The following is a 24244-nucleotide window of genomic DNA, read 5'->3' on the forward strand; positions in this document are numbered from 1 at the left end:
CGCAGCATATCCCCCGAAACGGGGAGTCGCCAAGGGTCCTGGACGGACAACTGTTGGAGATCCGCGAACCAGGGCCGGCGGGGCCAATGAGGGGCGATTAAGATTACTCGGGCCCTCTCGGTGAGGACCTTGTGAATCACGTCCGGGAGAATTGGAATTGGAGGAAATGCGTAAAGTAGGCCTGGAGGCCATGGACTCCGGAGGGCATTGATTGCTTCCGCTCCCGGGGATGGAAATCTGGAAAAGAAGCGAGGGAGTTGGGCGTTCGCATTGGTCGCGAAGAGATCCAGAATTGGTAGGCCGAATCTGAGGCTGATTTGATGGAACAGGTCTTGATGGAGGTTCCACTCTCCTGGGTCTATCGTTGCTCGAGATAGCCAATCCGCCTGGACGTTGAGGCTCCCCGAGATGTGGTCGGCTAGGAGCGACCGAAGATGTTTTTCCGCCCAAAGGCCTAACTTGAGGGCCTCCCTCATGAGGGCCTTGGATCTCGTGCCCCCCTGTCTGCAGATATGGCTTTTTGTGGCAATGTTGTCGGTGAGAATGAGAACGTGCCGGTTGGGAATGCGAGGAGAGAAATGCTTCAGAGCCAGGGAAACGGCTCTTAACTCTAGCCAATTGATTGGCCTGGAAGCTTCCTCCGGGGACCACGTGCCCTGGGCTATCATCCCCTGGGCGTGGGCGCCCCATCCCGATAGACTGGCATCTGTGGTGATGACAAATTGATCCGGGCACCTGAACGGGGATCCTTTGTCCATGGCCGGAGACTTCCACCACTTGAAGGATCTGTGAACAATTGGTGGGATGACAATGCGACGATTTGAGTCGCTGTGCCCCGATCTCTGAAAGGGTAATAGGAGCCACTGAAGTTCCCTAGCATGAAGGCGAGCCCAGGGAATGATGCCTATGCATGACACCATCTTCCCCAAAAGGGATGACAGAGTTACTATGGATACTGAAGGTTTAGATAAAATGCTAGAAATTAACTCCCCTATACTGAATTTTCTCTCGGGAGAGAGAAAAACCTGGGAGGATTTTGAATTAATAATGGATCCCAGGTGTAAAATGGATGTGGAAGGTTGGAGATGACTTTTATCAAAGTTGATGGAAAATCCATGGTCCTGAAGGACTGACATGGTGACAGAAAGGTCTGTTTTCACTTTCTCTAGGGAGTTCCCATGAATCAAAATATCATCAAGATAACATAAAATGTGGATGGGAGACGCCCGGATATAGGCCGCCAGGGACCCCAAGAGCTTTGTAAAGACCCGAGGGGCCGAGGAAAGGCCAAATGGCATCGCCCTATACTGGAAATGCCTGCCTTGAAAGGAAAAACGTAAAAATTTTCTGTGGCATTTGGCTATAGGAATGTGGAGGTAGGCCTCAGTGAGGTCTAAGGAGACCATGAAATCTCCCGTGTGGATGGCGGCCAAAATAGAAGATAAGGAGTGCATCTTAAACTTCCTATATTTGATGAATAGGTTCAGCTTCTTTAAATCCAAAATAGCTCTCCAACCTCCGGAGGACTTTGGAACCATAAATAGGATGGAATAAAAACCTAGGCCCTTCTGACCGGAAGGAACCGGTTGAATGGCTCTGATGGACAATAAGTGAGAAATGGCCTCCTCCATACGATTACAATCTGAGGAGGACCTGGGAGAAGGGCAGGAAATAAAACGTTTCGGGGGGGAGAAATAAATTCTAAAAGAAGGCCTGTTTGAACAGTGTCAATGACCCAGGGGTCCTTGGAAGTGAGACGCCAATTAGAGGCGAAATGGGCTAGGCGACCCCCTATGGGAATTGAGGAAAAATTACCATCTAGGTTTCTTTGAAGCCCTGTTAGAGGACGCTCCCCTTTGGAAGCGAAAACCTCTGCCCCTGGAGTTCCTACCTTGGGAACGAAAGCGGGGGGAATACTGACCTGGAGATCTCTGATAGGAAGCCGCTTGATCTTGCTGGCGCCCTGGGCGACGAAAGGACTGTGTTTTGGTAGCCTTTTTGGTGGTTGGACCCAAAACTTTCTTCTTGTCCGTGGTTTCCGTGAGGAGTGGATCCAGAAGATCACCGAAAAGAAGGTCGCGCTTTAGGGGTCCCTGGGATAACTGCCACTTCTGGCGTACTCCCGCTTGCCAAGGGCGAATCCATAGGAGTCTTCTTGCCGTTGTAGAAGCTGCAATAGACTTAGCAGAAAATCTAGTAGATTGCAAGGTGGCATCAGCCACGTACTGGGCAGCTGCAAAGACCTTGTTGAAGTCTTGTTGACCTCTCAAGTCATCGGGAGGAATATGCTGTTGAAGTTGGCGAAGCCACAGAAGCATGGCTCTGGAGAAAAAGGAAGCCGCTGCAGAACTTTTAATGGCCCAGGAATCTGCGGTGAATCCTCTTTTGAGCATTTGTTCAATCCGCTTGTCCTCTGGGCGGAGGACTTCCTCTGCTTCGCCTGGCACAGCCGCCGCCGAGTGAAGGATCTTGACAGGTTCATCCGGTTTAGGAAAGGATAGGAGCTCCTCATAGGAAGAGGAAAGTTTGTACAATTTTCTGTCCTTGGTAGAGGGATTAAGCCCAGAGGCTGGGAAATCCCACTGTTTAAGTAAGGCATCTTTAAACAATTTAGGCATAGGAATTACCTCGTTATCCTCCTGTTCCTCTGTGAAGTAAGGTAAATTCTCCTCCGGGGGATCAGTGGATGTGGAGGCCTGTTTCTCCTGGGCCGCTAATCCCGTAGAAATTCTAGCTTTGAGGAGAAGAGATTTGAACAATTGAGAAGGAAAAATAGTAATTGGAGAAGGAACCTTTATTTGGGATTCCTCATCATCTGAGAGGCCTTGAAAGGGATCCTCATCCTCCTCCATATCCTCATATTCGTCCTGAGAGGAATCTGAATCATCCTGAATAGGAGCTCTAACCGCTGGGGAAGAACCCAAGGGGCGGGAGGGACGAGGAGGAGGAGGAGGTAAGGGAAGCTCATTGATGGTAGAGAGTTTGGCATCAATGGCCTTGGACAACACAGAAAAAATAGATTGGAATTCAGGAGGTAAACTAGAAATATCAGCAGGAATGGCAGAAGAATCCCTGAAGGCCTGGGAGGATCCTGGCTGGGGGGAATCTTCAATAATATCTGGTTCCTCTGGACCTATTCCCCATAGGTTAGGTTGGGGTCTGTCTAGGTTAGGCTCATCCAGAGATAACACAGGGACCCCAGAAGGAGGCAGACTAGAAGCCTCTGGGGGGTCTTGACTACTGAGTACTTGGGCCTGTACTTTCAAACGTTTTGCTGATTTGTCATGGATTCTTTGTAGGGCTAGGTCCCTTCTCTTCTCAGCCCTGGTGACCTTGGTCGAGGGGCGGGCCCCAGGAGAAGAGGAGGATGAGGCCTGGGGAATACTGGTAATCTCATCGCCTGTAGGCCTGGCCTCTCTGGGACCTTTAGTTGTGCCTCTCTTGGGAAAAGTAGCCATAGTCTGACAATTAACAGAAGACAAGGCTGAGCCAATAACTGAATAATTAGGGAGAAGAATTTCAAGGACTTCCCAAGAGGAATGGATCCTGCTCCGAGGCCTCGGAGCTGCTGAGACTTGAGGGCAATCTGGGCAAACCCAGAGTTCGTGTCCCCAAATCCAGCGGGGCCAGCCTCCCTAAACTTTTTAATTAAAGTAAACCAAGGCACTCTGGTTGGAGGCTTAGCCGGTGGAGAATTAAGCCTGAGCGTCCCAAAGCCCACTCCGGGATCCACGCGGTGGACTGAGGCCTACGCGGCTGGCAGGAGGCCAACACGAGAGGCCTAAATTTAAAAAGGGCGCGAAGGCCTTCGCGCCGAAAAATCGCTCCGTAATAGAACTCTTAAAGGGGAAGCGATCGACTAAGTCCAGGAGACTAGAAAGGCGTCTCACTCCGCAGGAGGTATTTCTTAAGCCCTTTAATAATAATACAATAATGAATCAATGAATCAATACTTGCACCAAGACCTCCAGGCCAAAGGATTAAAGGAATCCACAAGCGGCAGCGGTTATCGTACACGGCAAAACCGCCGGGGGAAAACGAAACCGCAACTTCTCCAAAGGAAAAAAGCCGAGCCACAAACGGCTGGCGCTATTAGTGCAAGTAAATAATAAGGATAAAACAATTCTTACTACTTTTGAAGGAAAAGATCGAAGGGAAGGTGTTAGAATGTTGAACGAGCTATCACAATACAACCGCAGGATATGCGAACTGAGCGAATTCTGGGGAAGGGGCGGATCCGGCAAGCTTTTTTAACACTAGGCTCAGTTCCACCGGATTGGACATGAGCAACCCATGTGACTGCTGGACCCGCTCCTTCAGTACGGAGAATATGTTCAAGCTATATTTCTACAGCCAATATATATGAAATGTCTAAATAAATAAGAGCATTCTTACTTTTTAAAGAAACCCTCAAAAATCTGTGGGTTTCAGTCAAATTTTATTACAGATTTCTTTACAAAAATAAATAGATTACTGCAGGGGAGAATAGCCACGAAGATGTGGAGGTGAACATATTATGGAGTGGAAAATAATCTTTTCCTCAATTACTGCTAATATTCAAGTTGTATCTCAATTGTCACCTTTAGGCAGCCAAAACTTTTACTGCCATACTGTGGGTGTGGCTTATTTTGTGGGTGTGGCTTAATGGTCATGTGACTGGGTAGGAGTGGCTTGCCTTTCATGTGATTAGGTGGGAGTGGCTTGAACGATCATCGTTCAAGTGAACTGTTAAGTCCTCGACTTACAACCTTACCAGTGTCTCTCGCTCGGGTGACAATTTGCTTCGCGTTTCCTGCACTCTCCTTCCTGGGTCACCCCCCACCTCGGGCTGGATAGCTAGGCAAACAGGTGCTGCCAGAAGCATAAATGCTGCCAGCACCACTTCCACCCACACCTTCTGCTTGCACCTCAGGTGGGAGGTGGCCACGTGAGGCTGGAGGGGAGCCGGGCAGGAGAAAGGGAAGCTCGTCTGAGGTCAGGAAGGAGGAAAGAGGAAAAAAGCAAGGAGTGAAGATGCAGCAACAGCAGCAGGGGAAAAAAGGAGAGCCGAGCTGAGACCAGAAATCCAGAAAGTGACAGCTGCCAAATGCCAATCAGCTGGAGCTGCACACGCATCTTCATTTCTGCCAGTGGAACTATGTTCCACCTCATCCTGCATGCAGCCCACCCCTGCGTGTGCCCTGCCCCCCATGAATGCATGGCAGAGACCCGAAGGCACCCATGCATGCATAGCAGAGTTGAGCTGGGACAACGGCTCACATGTCCCCAGAGAGGATGCTTCACCCCACCCTATGCATGACATAGATTCACCACCACAAACATAGTATCAGAAATCACAAATTGAGAAGATAAAATTTAAAAATAATGAAGTGACAGACGCCGATCAGCTGGAGCTGTCCATGCATCTTCATTTCTGCCGGTGGAACTGCATTCCACCCCGTCTGCCTGCTGCTCACCCCTCCCTTTAGGTAAAAAAAGAATAAAGGCAGTGCTGCTACAGGCAGGATTCTCCCACTGATGTTCCTTGCATAAATATTGAGTGTCTATGGAGATTCTCAGTCATCCAGGTCATGGGTGTCCCAAATACGCTTTTTCAAGAGGCAACTGGACTTTCTGGTTTTTCTTTGAAGTCATTTCGCTTCTCATCCAAGAAGCTTCTTCAGTTCTTCACTCAATCTGGCATGTCCTTCAACTCCTCCTTCTCCAGTTTAATTAATGCCATTTGCCAGTTCCATTTTCTGCTGTTCCATTTTCTCCAGTTCCCTTTTGTTTCGTTCTCTCTTTTATCAGTAGGAATGACAGATTTCAACATAGCAGGAAATGGGCGAGAAGATTAAAAGTACACAGAACAGATTAAAATATCTTGAGTGCTGCTGTAAATGACTCCAGAGAGAGACAACTTTGTGCAATGTACGTCATTCAACAGATACAGAGAGGGCTTCGCCCCTAATCTAAAAATATCAGAAGGCATTATACTTACCCTCTGATTCAAATTACTTACTGTAACTATCCCTTTTCTACATGTTGATTTAGCATAAACAATTAGTTCTCATTATTCAAATAATAATTATTATTACAGGACTTATATTATGGAGCTGAAGCTGTCCTTCAGCTGAATACAGCTGAGGAGAGTGTTTGAAAAGTATTTTTTAGCCAAGCCTTTTAGGATTTTATTGTTCTTGGTTGCTGATTGTGATGCTGTAACTGATAAATTGGATGTTGTTGTTTGTATTATAATTCAGTAATCTGTCTAGAACAATTGCGATTGAGTAGCACACACATTCAATAAATAAATATGGCTTTGGTAGTTGAAGCTATGTAAAAACGATGTTATGATTCTGCTGTATATATACTGTACCATGATTAGTGTGGCATAGTTGACAATAAAATGAAGTATAGATGAACTTAGCCTTCAAAGCATGTTGATTCACTGATAAAAAGTAGACCAGAATGGAGACTATTCCTTTTTTTACACATGTATTGAATATTTTCAGAAACTAATGGGAAAAAATTAAATTGACAATACAGGAGATGATAATTGGTTTGGGGTTTTTTTGCCTTCCAGATATATTAGCTTATAGCTGCCATAATCACTTTGGGTAGCGATAGTAACCATTCATTTCATTTTGAATACTGAGATGGACAATATATACTGTAAATTTAATAAACAAATAACCATTGCCAGTCAAAGGAATTCTGATTGAAGGCTGAAGTACAAAAAAACTAGGATGATTATTAGATTCTTTCATTATATGATTATTAGATTCTTTCATTATACTGTATTATTATTAGATTCTTTCATTATATTATTATTAGATTCTTCACAAAATCTTGGTATCATGCATAGAATAAAGATTTGTGAATATATCCAGTGGCTATAGGCTTCTACTTTCTACTCTAAAGTGAATAAGTGGGTGGGCATCAGATGCATAATGTAATGAGGCATGGAACCATACATCTTGGTTCCATTGAGTAGCCAAAACTGGAGCAATTTTTGAAACAACATTGCATAAAAGGCCACATTTCATAAAAGCGCCAACTTTCTCTATGTAAGCCTGCCTTGTCCCAGTTTAATGGCCTGAAAACATAGTTATTTTACTTATTAATGTGCATCCTGCCAAATTAACACACACACATACATACACATATGTGCACACAACCTGAAGGAATTCTGCTTAAGTTGCAGAAAATGACAGCGTTAGCTGCCACACATCTGTAACCACTTACCACTTTCTCACTGGAATGCAGAACTCGCAGCTTCCCAAAACGCACGTGGAAAGGTGAACAACGTAAGGAACCATCTGGTTGCCTTACCACAATGACATCAATGCAGCCTGTGAGAGTGGCTGGATTCAGGCCCCTGTACAGCTCCTTCACCGTGCCAAACACACTCTCAGCAATCAGGCCCACATAGTTCATTGTATGAGTCTAGGAGGAGAAAGAACAACAAATGAAACCCTATTTAAATAAAACATTAACTGTAGTCAACGAGTTAGATTTTGTCACCCAACAACAGTTTCTGGGGTTAAGAAATGGTATCCTTACAGATATTAATGAAACACTAAATGCTCCCATCTCTCACAGATTTGCGAGTTTTCAGCATTCTCCAGATGTCCTATGCCAAAAATTCTCCAGATGCCCTATGCCAAAGTCAACCTCAGGTTGCATCTCCCACTCATGGATTTTTTCCCCTATCCCACTGCTTCTGGGCCTACTCCTTTTACTTTATCCTCTGGCCTGTTAGAGATAATTGTCCCCCTGACCAATAAATGTGATGCATGGTGTGATTGGATTGTCTGATTGAGTAATATATAGGGTTTTTAGCTGTAGTTTTTAAATGCATTAGATTTGTTTTGTACACTTTGTTTCTATATTTCAACAACCACCTATACACTTGGCATCCATGAATCCTTTCTTGAAGCTATCCAGGCTGACAGCTGTCATGACCTCTTCTGGAAGTGAATTCCATAAACCAATGACCTTCTGGGTGAAGAAATATTTGCCTTTATTTTCTTACCTATGAGTTTTAGGGAGTGCCCCCTCGTCTTAGATTTTTTTCTCTATCCACCTTTTCTATCCCATGCATGATTTTATACACCGATCAAGTCACCTCTTAAATGCCGTCTTTCAAGGCTGAAGAGACCAAGGTGTGGCAACCTGGTTTCATAAGGGAGGTGCTCCATTTCCTTGATCATTCTTGTTGCCCTTTTTTGCACCTTTTCCAGTTCCATTATATCTTTCTTTGGGTGTGGTGACCAGATCTGTATACAGTACTCCAAGTGTGGCCTCACTATCGATCCACGGTTGATCCTAAACATCTAGCCAGGGGTTTTGCCAATACTCTTCTGAATTTGTGTTTTACACTGAACAATCCTAATTATTATAGATAATTTTTTATTACAGATAATAAAATTTGACAAATACAAGACAAAAAAAGGAGAGGTAAACAAATTTGAACTGTTGGCAGAACAAGCTTACCTCTGTGCTTTACAAACAGGTGGATTGGAATATATATTAAATCCACCTTAGCTTTCATTTCAATTAGCTATGGGATAAGCTTTTAACTTTGTAACGAAGACATCAGAAATGACAAGGCATTTAGAAGGCTTCTTTACAAGAACGTATTGATATTTCTTGGCTACCAGCACGTTCGGCAAACATTCAAACGGACACTTAGTCATTGTTCTTATAGTGAAATGCAAAGCTGTCTCAGACATATACTCCATGAAATAGATAATAATGCAGGAAGAAACCTTTTTCACTTTTATTATCTGTGGTTCTAAAGAAATCCAAATGAGAAAAGCTTTGAACCCCATGATGACTGAGTCAAGGCTGTATACCAGCATTTTTCAAACTTGGAAACTTTTAAGATGTATGGATTTTAACTTTCAGAATTCTCCAGCCAGCATGTGGAATATGTGCTAAATTTACACTGCTCAAAAAAAAATAAAGGGAACACTCAAATAACACATCCTAGATCAGAATGAATGAGATATTCTCATAAAATACTTTGTTCTGTACAAAGTTGAATGTGCACAACAACATGTGAAATTGATTGTTGATCAGTGTTGTTTCCTAGAAGTTTGATTCACTTGGAGTTATATTGTGTTGTTTAAGTGTTCCCTTTATTTTTTTGAGCAGTGTATTTTGAGGGCAGCTAGTTTGGAAGGAAAATAGCATGGCTTTTAAAATACAAGAAGCAGCATTAACATTGCAGAGTGCAAAATGGAGCTGCACCAGCAGTTCTTGGGGCCCAAAGGGTAGACCACGTAATACCACTGGTCTTCAAGCTGCAGTGGCTTCCGGTTTGCTTCTGGGTGCAATTCAAGCTGTTGGCAATCACTTTTAAAGCCGTTCATAGCACACATTCAGGCTACTTTAGGGACTGTCTCATCCCACTGGGATTGGCCCTCCTACCTGTGCTGGCAGAGGAGACATATTGCAGGCCCCATTGGCCAGGACATTCTGGCTGATGGGATCCAGAAGAAGAGACTTCTCTGCAATCACTTCTGCCTACATCTTGCCCCCACTCACTACCCAGACTGAACTTGACTTCAACCCTCCTGACCTTTCAGCAAGAACTTAAAGGCCTGGCTCTACCAGTTGGTTTGGGACTCCAAAGGTGGGGGCTTCATATTGGAGAGTGTTCTGTGCATGGCCCTCAGAGTGCACCCCCTGACTCAAAAGTCCCTTATTGCATGGTAAAATCACACTCTTTATTGATAAAAGCACACACAGTGAAAAGCAGGTTTGAATTTCAAGGAAAGGGGGAAAGGCGCCAAACTAGGCCTAAATGGCATTCCTTAGATCAGTGTTTCCCAACCTTGGCAACTTGAAGATATTTGGACTTCAACTCCCAGAATTCCCCAGCCAGCATTTGCTGGCTGGGGAATTCTAGGAGTTGAAGTCAAGATATCTTCAAGTTGCCAAGGTTGGGAAACACTGCCGTAGATAACAAAGTCCATTTATCATTCAAGAACATAAATGAGCTCATCAAAGTCACGGGCAAAATCATCCAGCAGAGAATGTCTTTTATTGAGGCAAAAATCATGGTTTTGAAGCCTTTATCAAGCACACCCGCACTCTAAAACCTCTTCCGTTGAACGGCATTGAAACCCCAAACCCAATTACCCCAAATCCTTTGTTTTATATCACCTGGACATGACATCACACCCCAAAGAGGCTAAGGCTGTAAGCTAGCACCTTTTACTAGCAATTCCTCTTCCCTTCTCAGCAATCTCCTATATCGAGGATCTATCCACGGACTATCCACTCTAATGTCTTCCTCATCCTCCAATTGTCCCCCATTGTCATATCAGCCCCCTCTAGTGGTTCCTTGGGTTCACTTTCTCTCTCACTCTCTGCATCAGCTGGCAACCCTCCTGACCCAGGGTATCCAGGGGGGCCTGGCTCATCCTCCTCAGAATCTGACATGACCTGAGGTGGACAAGGAGCATTCACAACAGAGGGGGTCAATAGATTAGTGACAGATCCCACCTCCCTCCTACTCTTTTTGGCTAGGGCTGTGTATTAGATTTTGCATTTCTGTATTTTTGTAGTATTTTATTTATATAGTTTTATCTTTCTAACATTGTAAGCTGCTCAGAGGTCCCTCCCATGGTAAGATGGGTGGACAATACATTTAATAAACAAACAAACAAACAAACAAACAAACAAACTTTGCTCTGAAAGGTGAAAATGCCTATAATCTGCAAGGCCTAGTATTGTGAAGGAGCACAGCTGACAAAATTTATCTAACGACAACACATTCAGCAACCAGCCTAAGAAATGACAATTAAGACACTGAAGTAATAGGCTATCCTTTGGCTTTTATGATTAACTATCAAAGGTAAAAAAATTATCCTATTTTTCAGAATGTAAGACCTACCTATTTCCTGCCTAATAGAGGCTGAAAAATTAGGTGTGTCTTATACTTCGAATGTAACTTTTTTGAAGCTTTTTTTCCCCAGCCCTAACTAGGTGCTAATGATCTTCCTGGCTGCCTATTCCTTCCAAAGGATTTTTTTTCCTAAGTCTTTGCAAGCCTGTTTTCATTCCTACTCCATCTGAAAAAGTGGTGCATTTTAGCCCTAACGCAGTGCTAATGATCTTCCTGGCTTGCTGCATTTCTTTTTTATTATTATTATTTTATTATTATTTATTAGATTTGTATGCCGCCCCTCTCTGTAGACTCGGGGCGGATCACAAAAATAATAACACAATACAGTGATACCTTGTCTTACAAACCCCTCATCATACAAACTTTTCGAGATACAAACCCGGGGTTTAAGATTTTTTTTTGCCTCTTCTTCCAAATTATTTTCACCTTACAAACCAAAGCCGCCACTACTGGGATGCCCCGCCTCTGGACTTCTGTTGCCAGTGAAGCATCCATTTTTGCACTGCTGGGATTCCCCTGAGATTCCCCTCCATGGGAAACAACACCTCAGGACTTCTGCGTTTCTGCGATGCTGCAGGGGAATCCCAGCAGCACAAAAATGGGCGCTTCACTGGCAAGGGAAGTCTGGAGGTGGGGTTTCCCAGCGAGGGGAGCCTCAGCAAAATCACAGCATCACAAAAACATGGAAGTCTGGAGGTGGGGTTTCAAGGACTTCCCTGATTTTGCGATACTGCAATTTCGCTGAGGCTCCCCTTGCTGGAAACCCCACCTCCGGACTCCCGTTGCCAGCAAAGCCCTCATTTTTGCACTGCTGGGATTTCCCTGCTGGGATTCCCCTGCAGCATCACACAAATACGGAAGTCCGGAGGTGGGGTTTCCAGCGAGGTGAGCCTCAGCGAATTTGCAGCAAAAGGGGTGAGTTTTGGGCTTGCACGCATTAATCGCTTTTCCATTGATTCCTATGGGAAACATTGTTTCGTCTTACAAACTTTTCACCTTACAAACCTCCTCCCGGAACCAATTAAGTTCATAAGACAAGGTATCACTGTATATAACAAATCTAATAATTAAAAGTCACTAAAAAACCCTTATTAAAAATAAAACATACACATTTCCTTCCTACTCGCTCCAAAGCAGTTTTTCCTGTCCTAAGTCTTTGCAGGCTTGCTTTCATTCCTACTCCCTCTGAAAAAGGCTTTTTCAGCCGCAACCAGAAGCTAAAATAATGTGTGGAAGCTGAACAGATTAAGGATGCTAGCCAGATGAATACCTGCTAGGTAGATTCCCCCCCCCCCTATTTTCTTCCCCCAAAATTAAGGTGCATCTTATACTCCGGTGTGTCTTTTTACACTGAAAAATATGGTAGCAGTCAAGAAATAGTGGTATTTGTTATGGAAGCAATGCAAGCCTTGGAAAAGATATTTGGAAGCTGCCACTTTGTAGTATATATCTACAAAGATCAGAATCATGCAGACTATGGTTGTCCCTTCTCTGTACAGAAAAGGAAGATCGATTTTCAAGTAGTTTTAATGCCTTTGAATTTTGGGGTTGGAGAAAAGTCCTGTGCATAATATGGACACTTGAGAAATTAAACAAATGATTTCTCATTCAAGGCACAAATGGCCACATTTTACCATATTTTAGAAATATATTGCAAAGACCATATCCTTGTTCATAATGTTGAGAAAGATAGAAGGGAAGACAAGAAAAGGATGGCTAGAAGCGAGGTGGATGGACTCAATTATTGCAGTCAGAAGTACATGGTTGGAGATGTAATACGCCGCTTTGGGAAGTAGCTCATCCTGGAGAAGCTCCATCTACGTGGTTAAAATCAGCTTCAGCTTGATGCACATAGTCAATCAACGTATCTTCAGCAACTGATGATGAGAGCAAGTACAGAATGTTTCCAGCCACAGGCAATTCTGGGAAGTAGAAAACTGAAGCCTCTTAAGCTGATAGTCCATAGTTGATCTAGGACACAGTGATGGCGAACCTTTTTTTCTTTGGGTGCTGAAAGAGAGTATATACATGCTATTGCGCATGCACGAGAGCCCACACCCATTATTCTGAGGAGGGCGAAAAAACCCCTCCCACCCCTGGAGGCCCTCTGGAAGCTGAAAATGGCCTGTTTCTTAACTTCTGGTGGGCCCAGTAGGCTCGTGTGTCGCCCTCCCCAGGGTCCAAAGGCTTCCTTGGAGCTGGGAGAGGGTAAAAACAGCCTTCCCCATCCCCCCGAAGCTCTCTGGAAGCCAAAAATGCCCTCCTAGAACCTCTGTGTGAGCCAAAAATCAAACACATGCACGTTGGAGCAACGGCTCGCATGCCAGCAGATATGGCTCTGCGTGCCACCTGTGGCACCCATGCCATAGGTTCGCCATCAGTGATCTAGGATATCAGCATCCTATTATTATTATTATTATTATTATTATTGTTATTATTATTATTATTATCATCATCATCATCATCAACAGCTCCCAACATAATCATATGAATTGTCCAGCTCATTTCTACTCCTATTCCGCTTTCAAGTCCAGACATGTAGTTTTCTACTCTTCTCCCCAACCCCCCAAAAAATCAAACAAGCATGTGTGGATCTAATGTAGCAAGAGTTAAGTTGCTGGACTCGAAGTTCCCGATCCTCAAGTCATGAATGTTCCAAGAGAGATTTTGGGCCAGTCAATATCTATCAGCCTAATCTACTAAGCAGGGCTGTTGCAGAAATAAAACTGGAAGAGTGAATGCTGTTGAGACATCTAATCTTCTAGAGCAGATGTATGAAACTCAAGGCTTGAGGGCCAAATAGATCTCGCCCATGGGACTATCCTGGAAACAGCAAAGAACTGATCCGCAATTATTTATTAGATTTGTATGTCTCTGCCAGCAAAAACTGAGCTTGGGGAGGCTGTGTGTGGCCCTCCTAAGCCCCATTTTCACTAGCAGAGTGCTTGGATGCCACAGGAGTCCCTGACATGAGTGATATGACATGAGCTGGCCACACCCACCCTGGACATGCGCACCTCCTCCACTTCTGAGGTTCAATCAATATCAACTTTATTTGATTAGTCAATCGACCATATCAAAGTGAGGAAAAGGACCACATCGGTCGTCATAAAATTGTGACTGGTTAAAATACAATAAAATTGGCTAAAATAAAGGGAATCTGAATAAATAATAAGTTAAAGTCTGTGGAGAGGGGCGGCATACAAATCTGATAAATAAATAAATAAAATGCAGTATAATATGCTAAAATTGAGTAGTAAAACAGGAGAATATAACTCATGCAAAGAATTATATTAAACAAATCTAAGATACTGATATAAAATATTCTTAAATGAGTTCATCTCCTTTGCATGCCACCCCAATATGTTCTATAAAACGTATTCTCATCTGAACAGCCCTGACTATAAACTTAGCGGTTCTAGAAACTACATATATATTTGTACCCTGAAGAAAATATGATAATTGTTTATTACAGTCCCAGTGTATGATTTTGTCAAGTAGGGGGTAAATACTGAGGTTGAATACAACCCTGATGTGTCCCTCAATGAAATTTACACCCCTGTTCTAGAGGAAACTCTAATGCAAATCTAGTATATACTTTTCTTTTGTGAGAAGATAGAAGTAGTTCCGTACCTTTAGTCTAAGGAAATGACCAAGCAATGGCGGGAAAAGAAGTCAATACAAAGATGACCATTACAGAGGAAAACTGATGCAAAATAAAATCACTGCCTTTTAATAGGAAAAGAACTTGATAAACAACCAACTTCTAATTAATTGTCCATAATAGCAACTTAATAGTGAAGTAGAGAATGAAAGAGGTTGATCATTCTGATCAGTAACAGAGCGGCATCCAATCACCATTCACAATTATAAAAACTATCAGTGAGAATAAAACATGGCTTTATGCTCCATCCCATCCCATTCATCTGTTTGTTTTACCAAGAGGTGGTGAATAGTGGTATGAGATTGTGTCACTCTACTGTCTCCATCTATAGTCTCAACAGCCTCAGCATAAGTGACTCTGATGGGTTGGGTGGAAGATCACATCAGACTGGAAGAAGCTGTTTTAAAGGAAGTGGAAGAGTCAGTTTGAAGATATTATTAATATTTTAATGACACAGTAACCTTCTTCATTCAAATCTGGATCTTGGTCTGCCAGCAAAGCAAACAAATCTGCCATTAAATTTGCTTTCAGCCTGTAAAAATAACAAAGATGTTCTAGGCCAAACCTCCCCAAAAATATCAATCATGCTGAGAGTGATCAATGGAAAAATGAGAAGGATTTAAGGTGTGAGCAGAGCACCCTTGAGTTATCCAGGACATGCACATAGAAATGGGATATTGCAGTGGATATGAATCATCCAGTCACACACAGAGATACATTAAAGTGCATATATTGTTTACTTTTAAGAAATAGCACAGTCCAAATAAACAGTCCGGGCCATACACTTTCAAATCAGTCAATCTCTATAAGTACAATAATCTTCTTACCAGTTATCTTTGTCATATACATTCAACAAAGATATTACAGCTTACAAACTCTTTCACTTACAAATATTTTACTTACAAATATTTATCTCTTACAAATTGCTCTCCTATACCTTTCTTCTATTCCTATATCTCTTCTTCTATTCTTTCATTGATATGTTTTATTCCTATATCTTCTCTTCTATTCTTTCTTAGATATATTTTACTATGAGTATATCCTCTATAACCTACATTATGTATTTTACTATGTGTATACCCACTAAAACCCCCATTGTGTATTGGGCAAAATCAATCAATAAAAAATAAATAAATAAACACATCAATATATCAGATAGAATAACAGAGCATAACACAGGGATCACTATCAAGTCAATCAATTGGAATACTAATATCAAAGGACTTAAGTGCTAAAGCCCACTTCAACAATATCGCCATAAAGGCTTCTAGAGTTGTCAACCTGATCCTACATAGCTTCTGCTCCAGCAATCTCACACTACTCACCAGAGCCTACAAAACTTTTGCCAGACCCATCCTCGAATACAGCTCATCAGTCTGGAACCCTTATCACACCTTGGACATCAACACCCTCGAAAATGTCCAAAGATACTCCACCAGAAGAGCCCTTCACTCCTCCACTCGAAACAGATTACTCTACAAAAGTAGACTAGCAATCCTGGGTCTAGAAAGTTTAGAACTACAATGCCTAAAACATGATCTAAGTATTGCCCACAAGATCATATGTTGCAACGCCCTGCCTGTCAACGACTTCTTCAGCTTCAACCGCAACAATACAAGAGCACGCAACAGATTCAAACTTAATATTAATCGCTCCAAACTTGACTGTAAAAAATATTACTTTAGCAATCGAGTTGTCGAAGCGTGGAACTCATTACCAGACTCCGTAGTGTCAACCCCTAACCCCCCAACATTTTTTCCTTAGACAATACACAATTGACCTCTCCAGGTTCCTAAGAGGTCAGTAAGGGGCGTGCATAAGTGCACTACAGTGTCTTCCACCCCCTGTCCAATTGTCTCTCCTATATCTCATATATTTTTTTCTTCCTTTTATATATCTTCTTCTCAATTCTTTATTGATGCATTTTATTCTTACATCTTTTATTCTATCCTTTCCTTGATATATATTACTATATGTTTATTCTCTTCAGTATGTATTCTGTATTGGACTAACTAACTAACTAACTAACTAACTAACTAACTAAATAAATAAATAAGTGAGTAAATAAGTAAATAAATAAATAAAATAGGATGAAACAACAGAGAGAATAAGCCATGATCTCTAGCTCCCTCTTATGGTCACTTGCATCACTACAGCTCTGAAAGTTTTCTACTGTTGTAGAAAAGTAATAATGCAGATATCTAATAGATATTGCCAGACCTGAAAAAAATTAAGATGATCTGATTTCAGGATACATCATTAAATGTTAAAAAGAGTAGATCACTCTCAAAAAAGATTAATTGAAAAGTAAAGGATGAAAAGAATATATAAATGAAATGAAAAGTTTAGCTTTTGTTGCTGTACTGAATAGGAGGTGAATGGAGGTGACAACAACAGATTCCACTGGATTGAGTAGACAAAGCTATCTTAAATTATTTTATAAACATATGTCTTGGTAGCATAGTAATTCTTCCCCTATCAAGCTCTTGGATCAAATAGGTTTCCACTTTGGCCAAACTATGAGATCATATCATATTAATAAATTATCCATTTCAGAGATATGAATCTTAACTGGACTTTAGAATCCTTCCCATTTATCAGAGTTCAACTGTGAAAGTTTCAAAAGAAGTCCAATATTTGAACTGCAAAAACTAGATGAACGTATTTACATTTGAAAGGAGAAAGGTTTTCTAGAAGGCTAAGTTCTCTCTCTCTCTCTCTCCCCCTCCCTCCCTTCCCTCTCTTTTTTAAAGATTAAAGCAGCCTGTTGGAATGCCCCCCTTCAACAAAGCATACACTTGCAGAAATATTTCAGTATGAATTCCTCGTGTATTCAGTAATGATAGTTCTTTAAAGATATTTCCTTACCAAAATTATTACATCTTCATTAACAAGCAACTTATTTCCCAGATAGGAAATTTTTTAAACAATATGCTTTTTAGACTATATCAATATCAATAATAATACCATGGACCACAAACAGAGGCACAACTATGTGGCCCAGATGCTTCATTGGAACCTGTGCCACAACTACCACTTACCAGTGGTAAAGAACTGGTGGGATCATAAACCTGAGAAAGTAGTTGAAAACAAACATACCAAAATACTTTGGGAGTTTTGAATTCAAACTGACAGAGTTTGGAAGCACAACATACTGGACCTCATGAATGTGGAAAAGAAAAAAGTGTGGCTCATTGATGTCACCATACAAGGTGACAGCCAAATTAATGAAAAACAACAAGAAAAACTTAGCCAATATCAGGATCTTAAAATCAAACTACAATGACTCTGGCGTACAGTGATTCCTCATTTATCGCGGGTGTTCTGTTCCAGGCCCAACCGCGATGAACAAAAGTCCATGAAGTAGGATTTCCACTTTTAATCCCCCGCACATTCTCACAGCGGTCACCTCCTGCACCCGGAATACCTGCAACCTCTCTCCTCTATGCTCGTCAGCTCCATCGAGGTCAATGCCAAGTCCAAGCTTTGTTTTGCCCGCCTAGCTGGGCCTTTTTTTTGCCTCCCGGCCACGGATGCTCCCAACTCCTTGCCTGGCTGCTTCTCCAGGCCACGGTGCTTCTGGAGCTCCATCTGGCTCTCCTTCCTCCCCCTCCTTAGTTCATCCCATATTTGTAGAAACCTGGCCAAGCGAGATGAGGAAAAGCCTGGTGGTGGCAGGAGGGAGGAAGATATCCCCGTTGGCTCACTGCATCTTCATCACCTACGTGCTTCCATCCCAAGGCACCTGCCGCAGCAGCTCCTGCAGCCATTTCCCACCACGGACAAAAAAAGTTATTGGCAAACCCCCTTCTTCACTTTTGGAATCCCCACCTCTTTGGCTCTCCATGCTAGGACAGCCATAGCAGCAGCAGCAGCAGCAGCAGCAGCAGCCAACACCCATGCTCACTTCCGGCTCTTTCAGCAACCAGCGATGTACTGAAGCCGTGGAAGCTGAGCCGTGGCGAGGGATCACTGTAAACCAGTACAAGTGGTCGCAATTGTAATCAGCACATGGGGTATTATGCCAAAAGACTTCAGCCAGCACTTGAAAACAAACATTGACAAAATGTAAGCAACCTGTCAGTTGCAAAAGGCCACCATACTTGGATCTGGGTGCATCATTTAAAAATACATTGCACAGTCCTAGACGCTTGGGAAGTGTTCGACATTTCGTATTGTGATACGAAATCTGGCATATAAATTTTATTTGCTGTATATTATTGTTTGTTACATTGGTCTATTATTATTATTATTATTATTTTCACAAAACAGATAATAATAATAATAATAATAATAATAATAATAATAATAATAATAATATTTTTTTTAAAAAATAGGTTGATACCTAGGATGCTGGCAGCATCCCATATCAACCATTAGCACCACAGTGGTATCTGTGACACTTTTTAAAATGTTCATTTGACTGAGTTTCATGTTTATTGAATAAAAGAGATAATGATAATGAGTACCAGGAGATGCCAGAGTCAAAGAAAAAAACTGGAAAAAATGATGAAATATCGTGACCTGGCCATTGAAACTACATGGCTATGGATGAAACATGTAACAGTGATACCCATTATCATCAGGGCACTTGGTACCATGTCCAAGAATTTCACAAAGCACATCAAGAAACTGCAGCTTCCTATATCCCATCAGTAATACCAGTGGTCAATACCTGGAATACAACTAACTCTGTAGTTTCTTCCCCAAACCCCCATAACTTTAACCTTAAACTGTCTACCATTGACCTCACCCCATTCCTAAGAGGTCTGTAAGGGACATGCATAAGCTCACCAGCGTGCCTACCATCCCCGTCCTAAAGTTTCCATGTATTCATATTAATGTTTATACTTTGTTTGTAATCTTACACACACTTGACAGAATAAATAAATAAAATAAATAAACTGCAAAAAACTGCACTACTCAGAACATCATATATTTTTAAAAGATTAGATTAGATTAGATTTATTGGATTTATACTATACTTGGTTAATACCTAGGATGCGGGCAGCTACTATTAGCACCAGTAAATGGTATTTGTGACACATTTTTAAATGTTCAGGTGACTGAGTTTCATATTTAATGAATAAAAGAAATAATAATAATAATAATAATAACAATAACAATAACAACAAATATTGACAATAAACAATGACAAAATCACAATCTGTCAGTTGCAAAAGGCCATCGTACTTAGATCTGTACACGTCATACGAAAATACATCACAAAGTCCTACATTATTATTATTATTATTTATTAGATTTGTATGCCGCCCCTCTCTGCAGACTCGGGGTGGCATGCAAATTTAATAAATAATAATAAATAAAAATACATGCTTGGGAAATGCTCGACTTGTGATATTGTGATACAAAATCCAGCATATAAATCTCATTTGCTGTGTATTTTTTTTAATATAATAATAATAATGATGATGATGACGATGATGAAAATGAGACAAATATAGATACTGAAAATGAGACAGTGATTATCTTGGGGGACTTTCGAATACAGACAGATCATCATTTGTTACACAACACACCAGATATCAAGGTTGTTGATGGCCAAAGAGTACACTTTATTGATATCACTGTACCAGGAGATGCCAGAGTTGATGAAAAAGAACTGGGGGGAAAATGAAATATTGTGACCTGGCCATTGAAACTACATGGCTATGGATGAAACATGTAACAGTGATACCCATTGTCACTGCAGCACTTGGTACCATGTCCAAAACTTTCACAAAACACATCAAGAAATTGTAGTTTTCTGCAATAACACCAGCGGAACTGCAAAAAAACCTGTGCTACTTGCAACATTGTACATTTTAAGAAGATACTTGGTTGATACCTAGGACACTGGCAGCAATCCTTAGCAACCATTAGCACCAGTCAGTGATGTTGAGGTGTGTGCAGAGTAACCGTTGAGTTATGAAAGACATGCACATAGAAATGGGGTATTGCAGTAGATATGCAGTAGATATGAGTCATTATCCAGTCACACACAGATACATAGATAGTGTTTACTTTAAGAAACAGGAAAGTCCAAATAAACAGTCCAAGTCATACACATTCCGATCAGTCAATCTCTAGAAGTACAATAATCTTTTTAACAGCTTGTCTTTGTCATATACATTCAACAAAGATAATACAGTTTACAAACACATCAGAATATCAGAGCATAACACACAGATTACTAGCAAGTTAAAACAGAATGAAACAACAGAGAATAAACCATAATCTCTGGCTCCCTCTTATGGCAACTTGCAATACTACAGCCAATCAGAACATAGCATACATTTTAAAGCTATATTACATCAATCCATACAACCATACATTGTTGGCTTGTTTATACATTACCAACCCAACCATTTGGACAGAGTACTAACAAGTGATATTTGTGATGTATTTTAAAATGTCCAGTTGACTGAGTTTCATGCTTAATGAATAAAATAAATTTAGTATTATTGTTGTTGTTATTATTATTATTATTATTATTATTATTATTATTATTATTATTATTATTTGTGAGATACAGAGCATATATGTTTCCATCACTTGCATTCACGGGCTTTTTTCAAACAACATCAATGAGGATACAGCTTGCCTTTCTTCACCCATGAAAAGCTATTGCTTATCATTGGGAAAACCTTTTTGGATGATGGATAAGATACATATCATACTGAATGTTGGAGGCCATATGTAAATAGGGATAAGGGGAAGATGGATGTATTTATCAAATCTAAGCATTAAGGGGAGACAAGAACAAGGGGGCACACTCTGAGTTTAACTGGGGGAAGTGAGAAAATATTATTTTAATGAAAGAATAATAGATGCTTGGAACAAACTTCCAGCAGGCATGGTTGGTAAATCCACAGTAACTGAATCTAAACATGCCCGGGATAAACACATATCCATCCTAAGATAAAATATAGGAAATGGTATAACGGCAGACTAGATGGACCATGAGGTCTTTTTCTGCCGTCAATCTTCTATTTCTCCCCTACTACTAATCGACTTTCCCATCTTTTCCAATCATTTATGATTGAAAAGTGGGAGCAGCTGGAAAGAGAAAGATAATAACTAAGCTGAAACTGACATTAATAATTTATAGGGAAAGATAACCCACAAGAAGACAAAAGAGAGACTAGGCAGGAAAGAACCTGAACAAAACAATTCAGCAAGTTTTAAATATCAAAGCTCAACTGAGTTTCCCCCAAAAAACCTGTGTCCATGATGAATAACTAGGAAAGGGGTAAGAGCCACAAATCCATTTCATGGGGTACCATTTAAATTTCTGTAATAATTACATATATACTAGGGCAGAAAAATATATTTTAAAAAAACAAAGAGAAGATTAGTAGGAGACAGTGAAAGGACAGAGTCTGTTATTTTATTAAAACCTATCCTGTCAGGAGAAACAACATAGCTATAATCTTACCATCTCCCTTCCTCCTCACCACCATGGGTGGTGGTTGAAAAATAGGGGGCCAAGATCCCAAATCTTTGGGTTAGTGACTAATTTGTAGACTGTATAGTGAAAGAAAGAAGAGCAGCCAGCTGTTGCTTCTTGTCATGCATGGTGAACAGAGGGATGTAAGCTTTGTCAGGCCAGGAATTACAGTATACATGATTTAAAAGTAGCACAAGGAAGAGAGACAGGCAAGAAAAAAACCCCAAACCATGTGGAAAAATTTTGTTTGGGTGTAAGCTGCCAATTAAAATTGATTTCATCTAGATTGAAACAGCATGTCATTACATTAAGTTTATTAGAGCCCTTCTACGTGTATTTAATAATTTCCCCTTTTAATACATTAAAACAAACTCATTAGGACACCTGGAGAGACTCAGGTTTTACCAGCTTGATATATACAAATAAGTAGTAATTGAATTATAGGGAAGTTCATTAGTTACCTCTTTTTCTTATACAGCATTCTGTCTTCAGTAATTAATTAATACCTCATTGAATTGTATCTTACCATAAATTTTGTAAGAGAAGGCTAACAAGGTAGCACTTGCTCGCATATATTGAATACAGACAAATGAAAGAATGCACAAGCTGCACTATTTTTACAACACAATTTAGACAACACAGTGAAATGTTTTCTCTCACTAAAAGGTTCCTGTTTCCAAAGCAATCACTAGCAATGTAAAAATTTTTAAAAGGCAATAACACTCCCCAATTGTAACCAAATGATACAGGTATTAAAATGATTACATTTTAACTCACTCCCAGTATTTGCCATTCAGCTCACCTTACCTGAAGAAGCTAACCCAACCTCACCAATTTGTGGACTTTGAAAGAAACATGAGATTGAATTCAACAGGTAACTAAGTGCAGATACTGCTCCACCCACTTCAGCCCGATGCTTCCTGTTTTCTTCATACCTGAGCAGGTGGGAGGAGTCTATACGACAAGCATCATTAGTGTGTTGCAATCAGAGCTTCTTGTATAGTCAGAACCTACTCAGGCTTTCTTTCATCATAAACCTATCTGACTGCATACATTTCAGCTTGTTGTCCCTTTAATTTACTTTGTTCTGCTCTTTTCATGCATAAGGGACATGCATAAGTGCACCAGAGTGCTTTTCATCCCCTATCCTGATGTTTCTCTTTTAGTAGTATCATGTATATAAATCTAACAAATTATTATTATTATTATTATTATTATTATTATTATTATTATTATTATTATATCTTTGTATACCACCAATATATACTTGACAAAACAAACAAACAAACAAACAAATAAGTTAATGATCAGGCCTGAACTGGTAGGACTATTGATGACTATTGATTGGTAATGGATTTAGTAATGCAGTTTAAAGAAACTGGATTTTTCTAAATAAAAAGTAAATACAGGTAACTTAAAATTCTCACCAATGATAGAAAATAGGCTTTCAGCCATTAAATGGCCTTGAAAATTGCTTTTAGCAAAAAACAATGTGCAGTTTATTCAGATTTACTTTTAAAAACAAATATCACTTGAGTTCAGTGGGACTAGCTTCCTTCTAAACAGGACAGGATTGTTGACACAGTATTGAGGTATTTTTTTGGGGGGGATCGTGTTATATATGACACATTTGCATGTAGGGAAATGAAAGAATAATGTTTGTGTAGTATTAAAAATGAAAGTTAGAGTTTTTATCTTTGGAACTTTTACAGCTGTAAAAAGCATTGTGCTGATGCCAGAAACCTTGGCTTCAAAGTCGAAATGGCTGGGATGGTATTGGGATATGGCCTTCACCACATCTGTTTAGTCTAGATAAGGGTATCTCAACCTTAAGAATTTTAAGGCATCTGGATTTCAAACTCCCACTGAAAGATGTTGAAAGAAAATGCAGGGCGTCCTGCATAAGCCACACCCACAGTGTGGTAGCAAAAATTTGGGTAGCCCTTCACTGGGTTTGATTTATCTGCAAATGGGCCTATCCATGAATATAAACGTTTTAAAGTACCACGTTTCCTGTATACATTTGTGGACAGGGGTAGAGACCCACATGATGACATCACAGACCTGGTTCAGTCTGTGACAGTCTGTGGGCACCACCATCTTCTTTAAAAAAATAATAATTATTATTTTCTTCTAAGCATACACAGAAGCACTGTGTATATGGTCGCTGTCTTGTTTTGGGCTTTTGTTCCAAATATTTTCAGCTCTGTGAACCACAAGACACACCCAC

At 40.8% G+C, this 24244-nt stretch overlaps 1 protein-coding gene across 8 annotated transcripts in view; it reads right to left on the bottom strand.

The window, feature by feature from the left end:
• LPIN3 (lipin 3) overlaps nucleotides 1-24244 on the bottom strand; it is an 83841-nt gene that overhangs the window by 41382 nt on the left and 18215 nt on the right. For 2 of the 8 annotated variants that reach the window (XM_070744746.1, XM_070744744.1), the window contains exon 2: nucleotides 7228-7428. In XM_070744746.1, coding sequence (XP_070600847.1) covers nucleotides 7228-7419 — 192 coding nt within the window. In that variant the 5' untranslated portion in view covers nucleotides 7420-7428. Of the gene's footprint in view, nucleotides 1-7227; nucleotides 7429-22816; nucleotides 23087-24244 lie in introns of those variants that run through there. The other 6 variants (XR_011558513.1, XR_011558514.1, XM_070744745.1 and 3 more) reach the window with 6 other exon arrangements.

This window comes from Erythrolamprus reginae, chromosome 3, assembly GCF_031021105.1.
Source record: "Erythrolamprus reginae isolate rEryReg1 chromosome 3, rEryReg1.hap1, whole genome shotgun sequence".
Classification (NCBI taxonomy): Eukaryota; Metazoa; Chordata; class Lepidosauria; order Squamata; family Dipsadidae; genus Erythrolamprus; species Erythrolamprus reginae.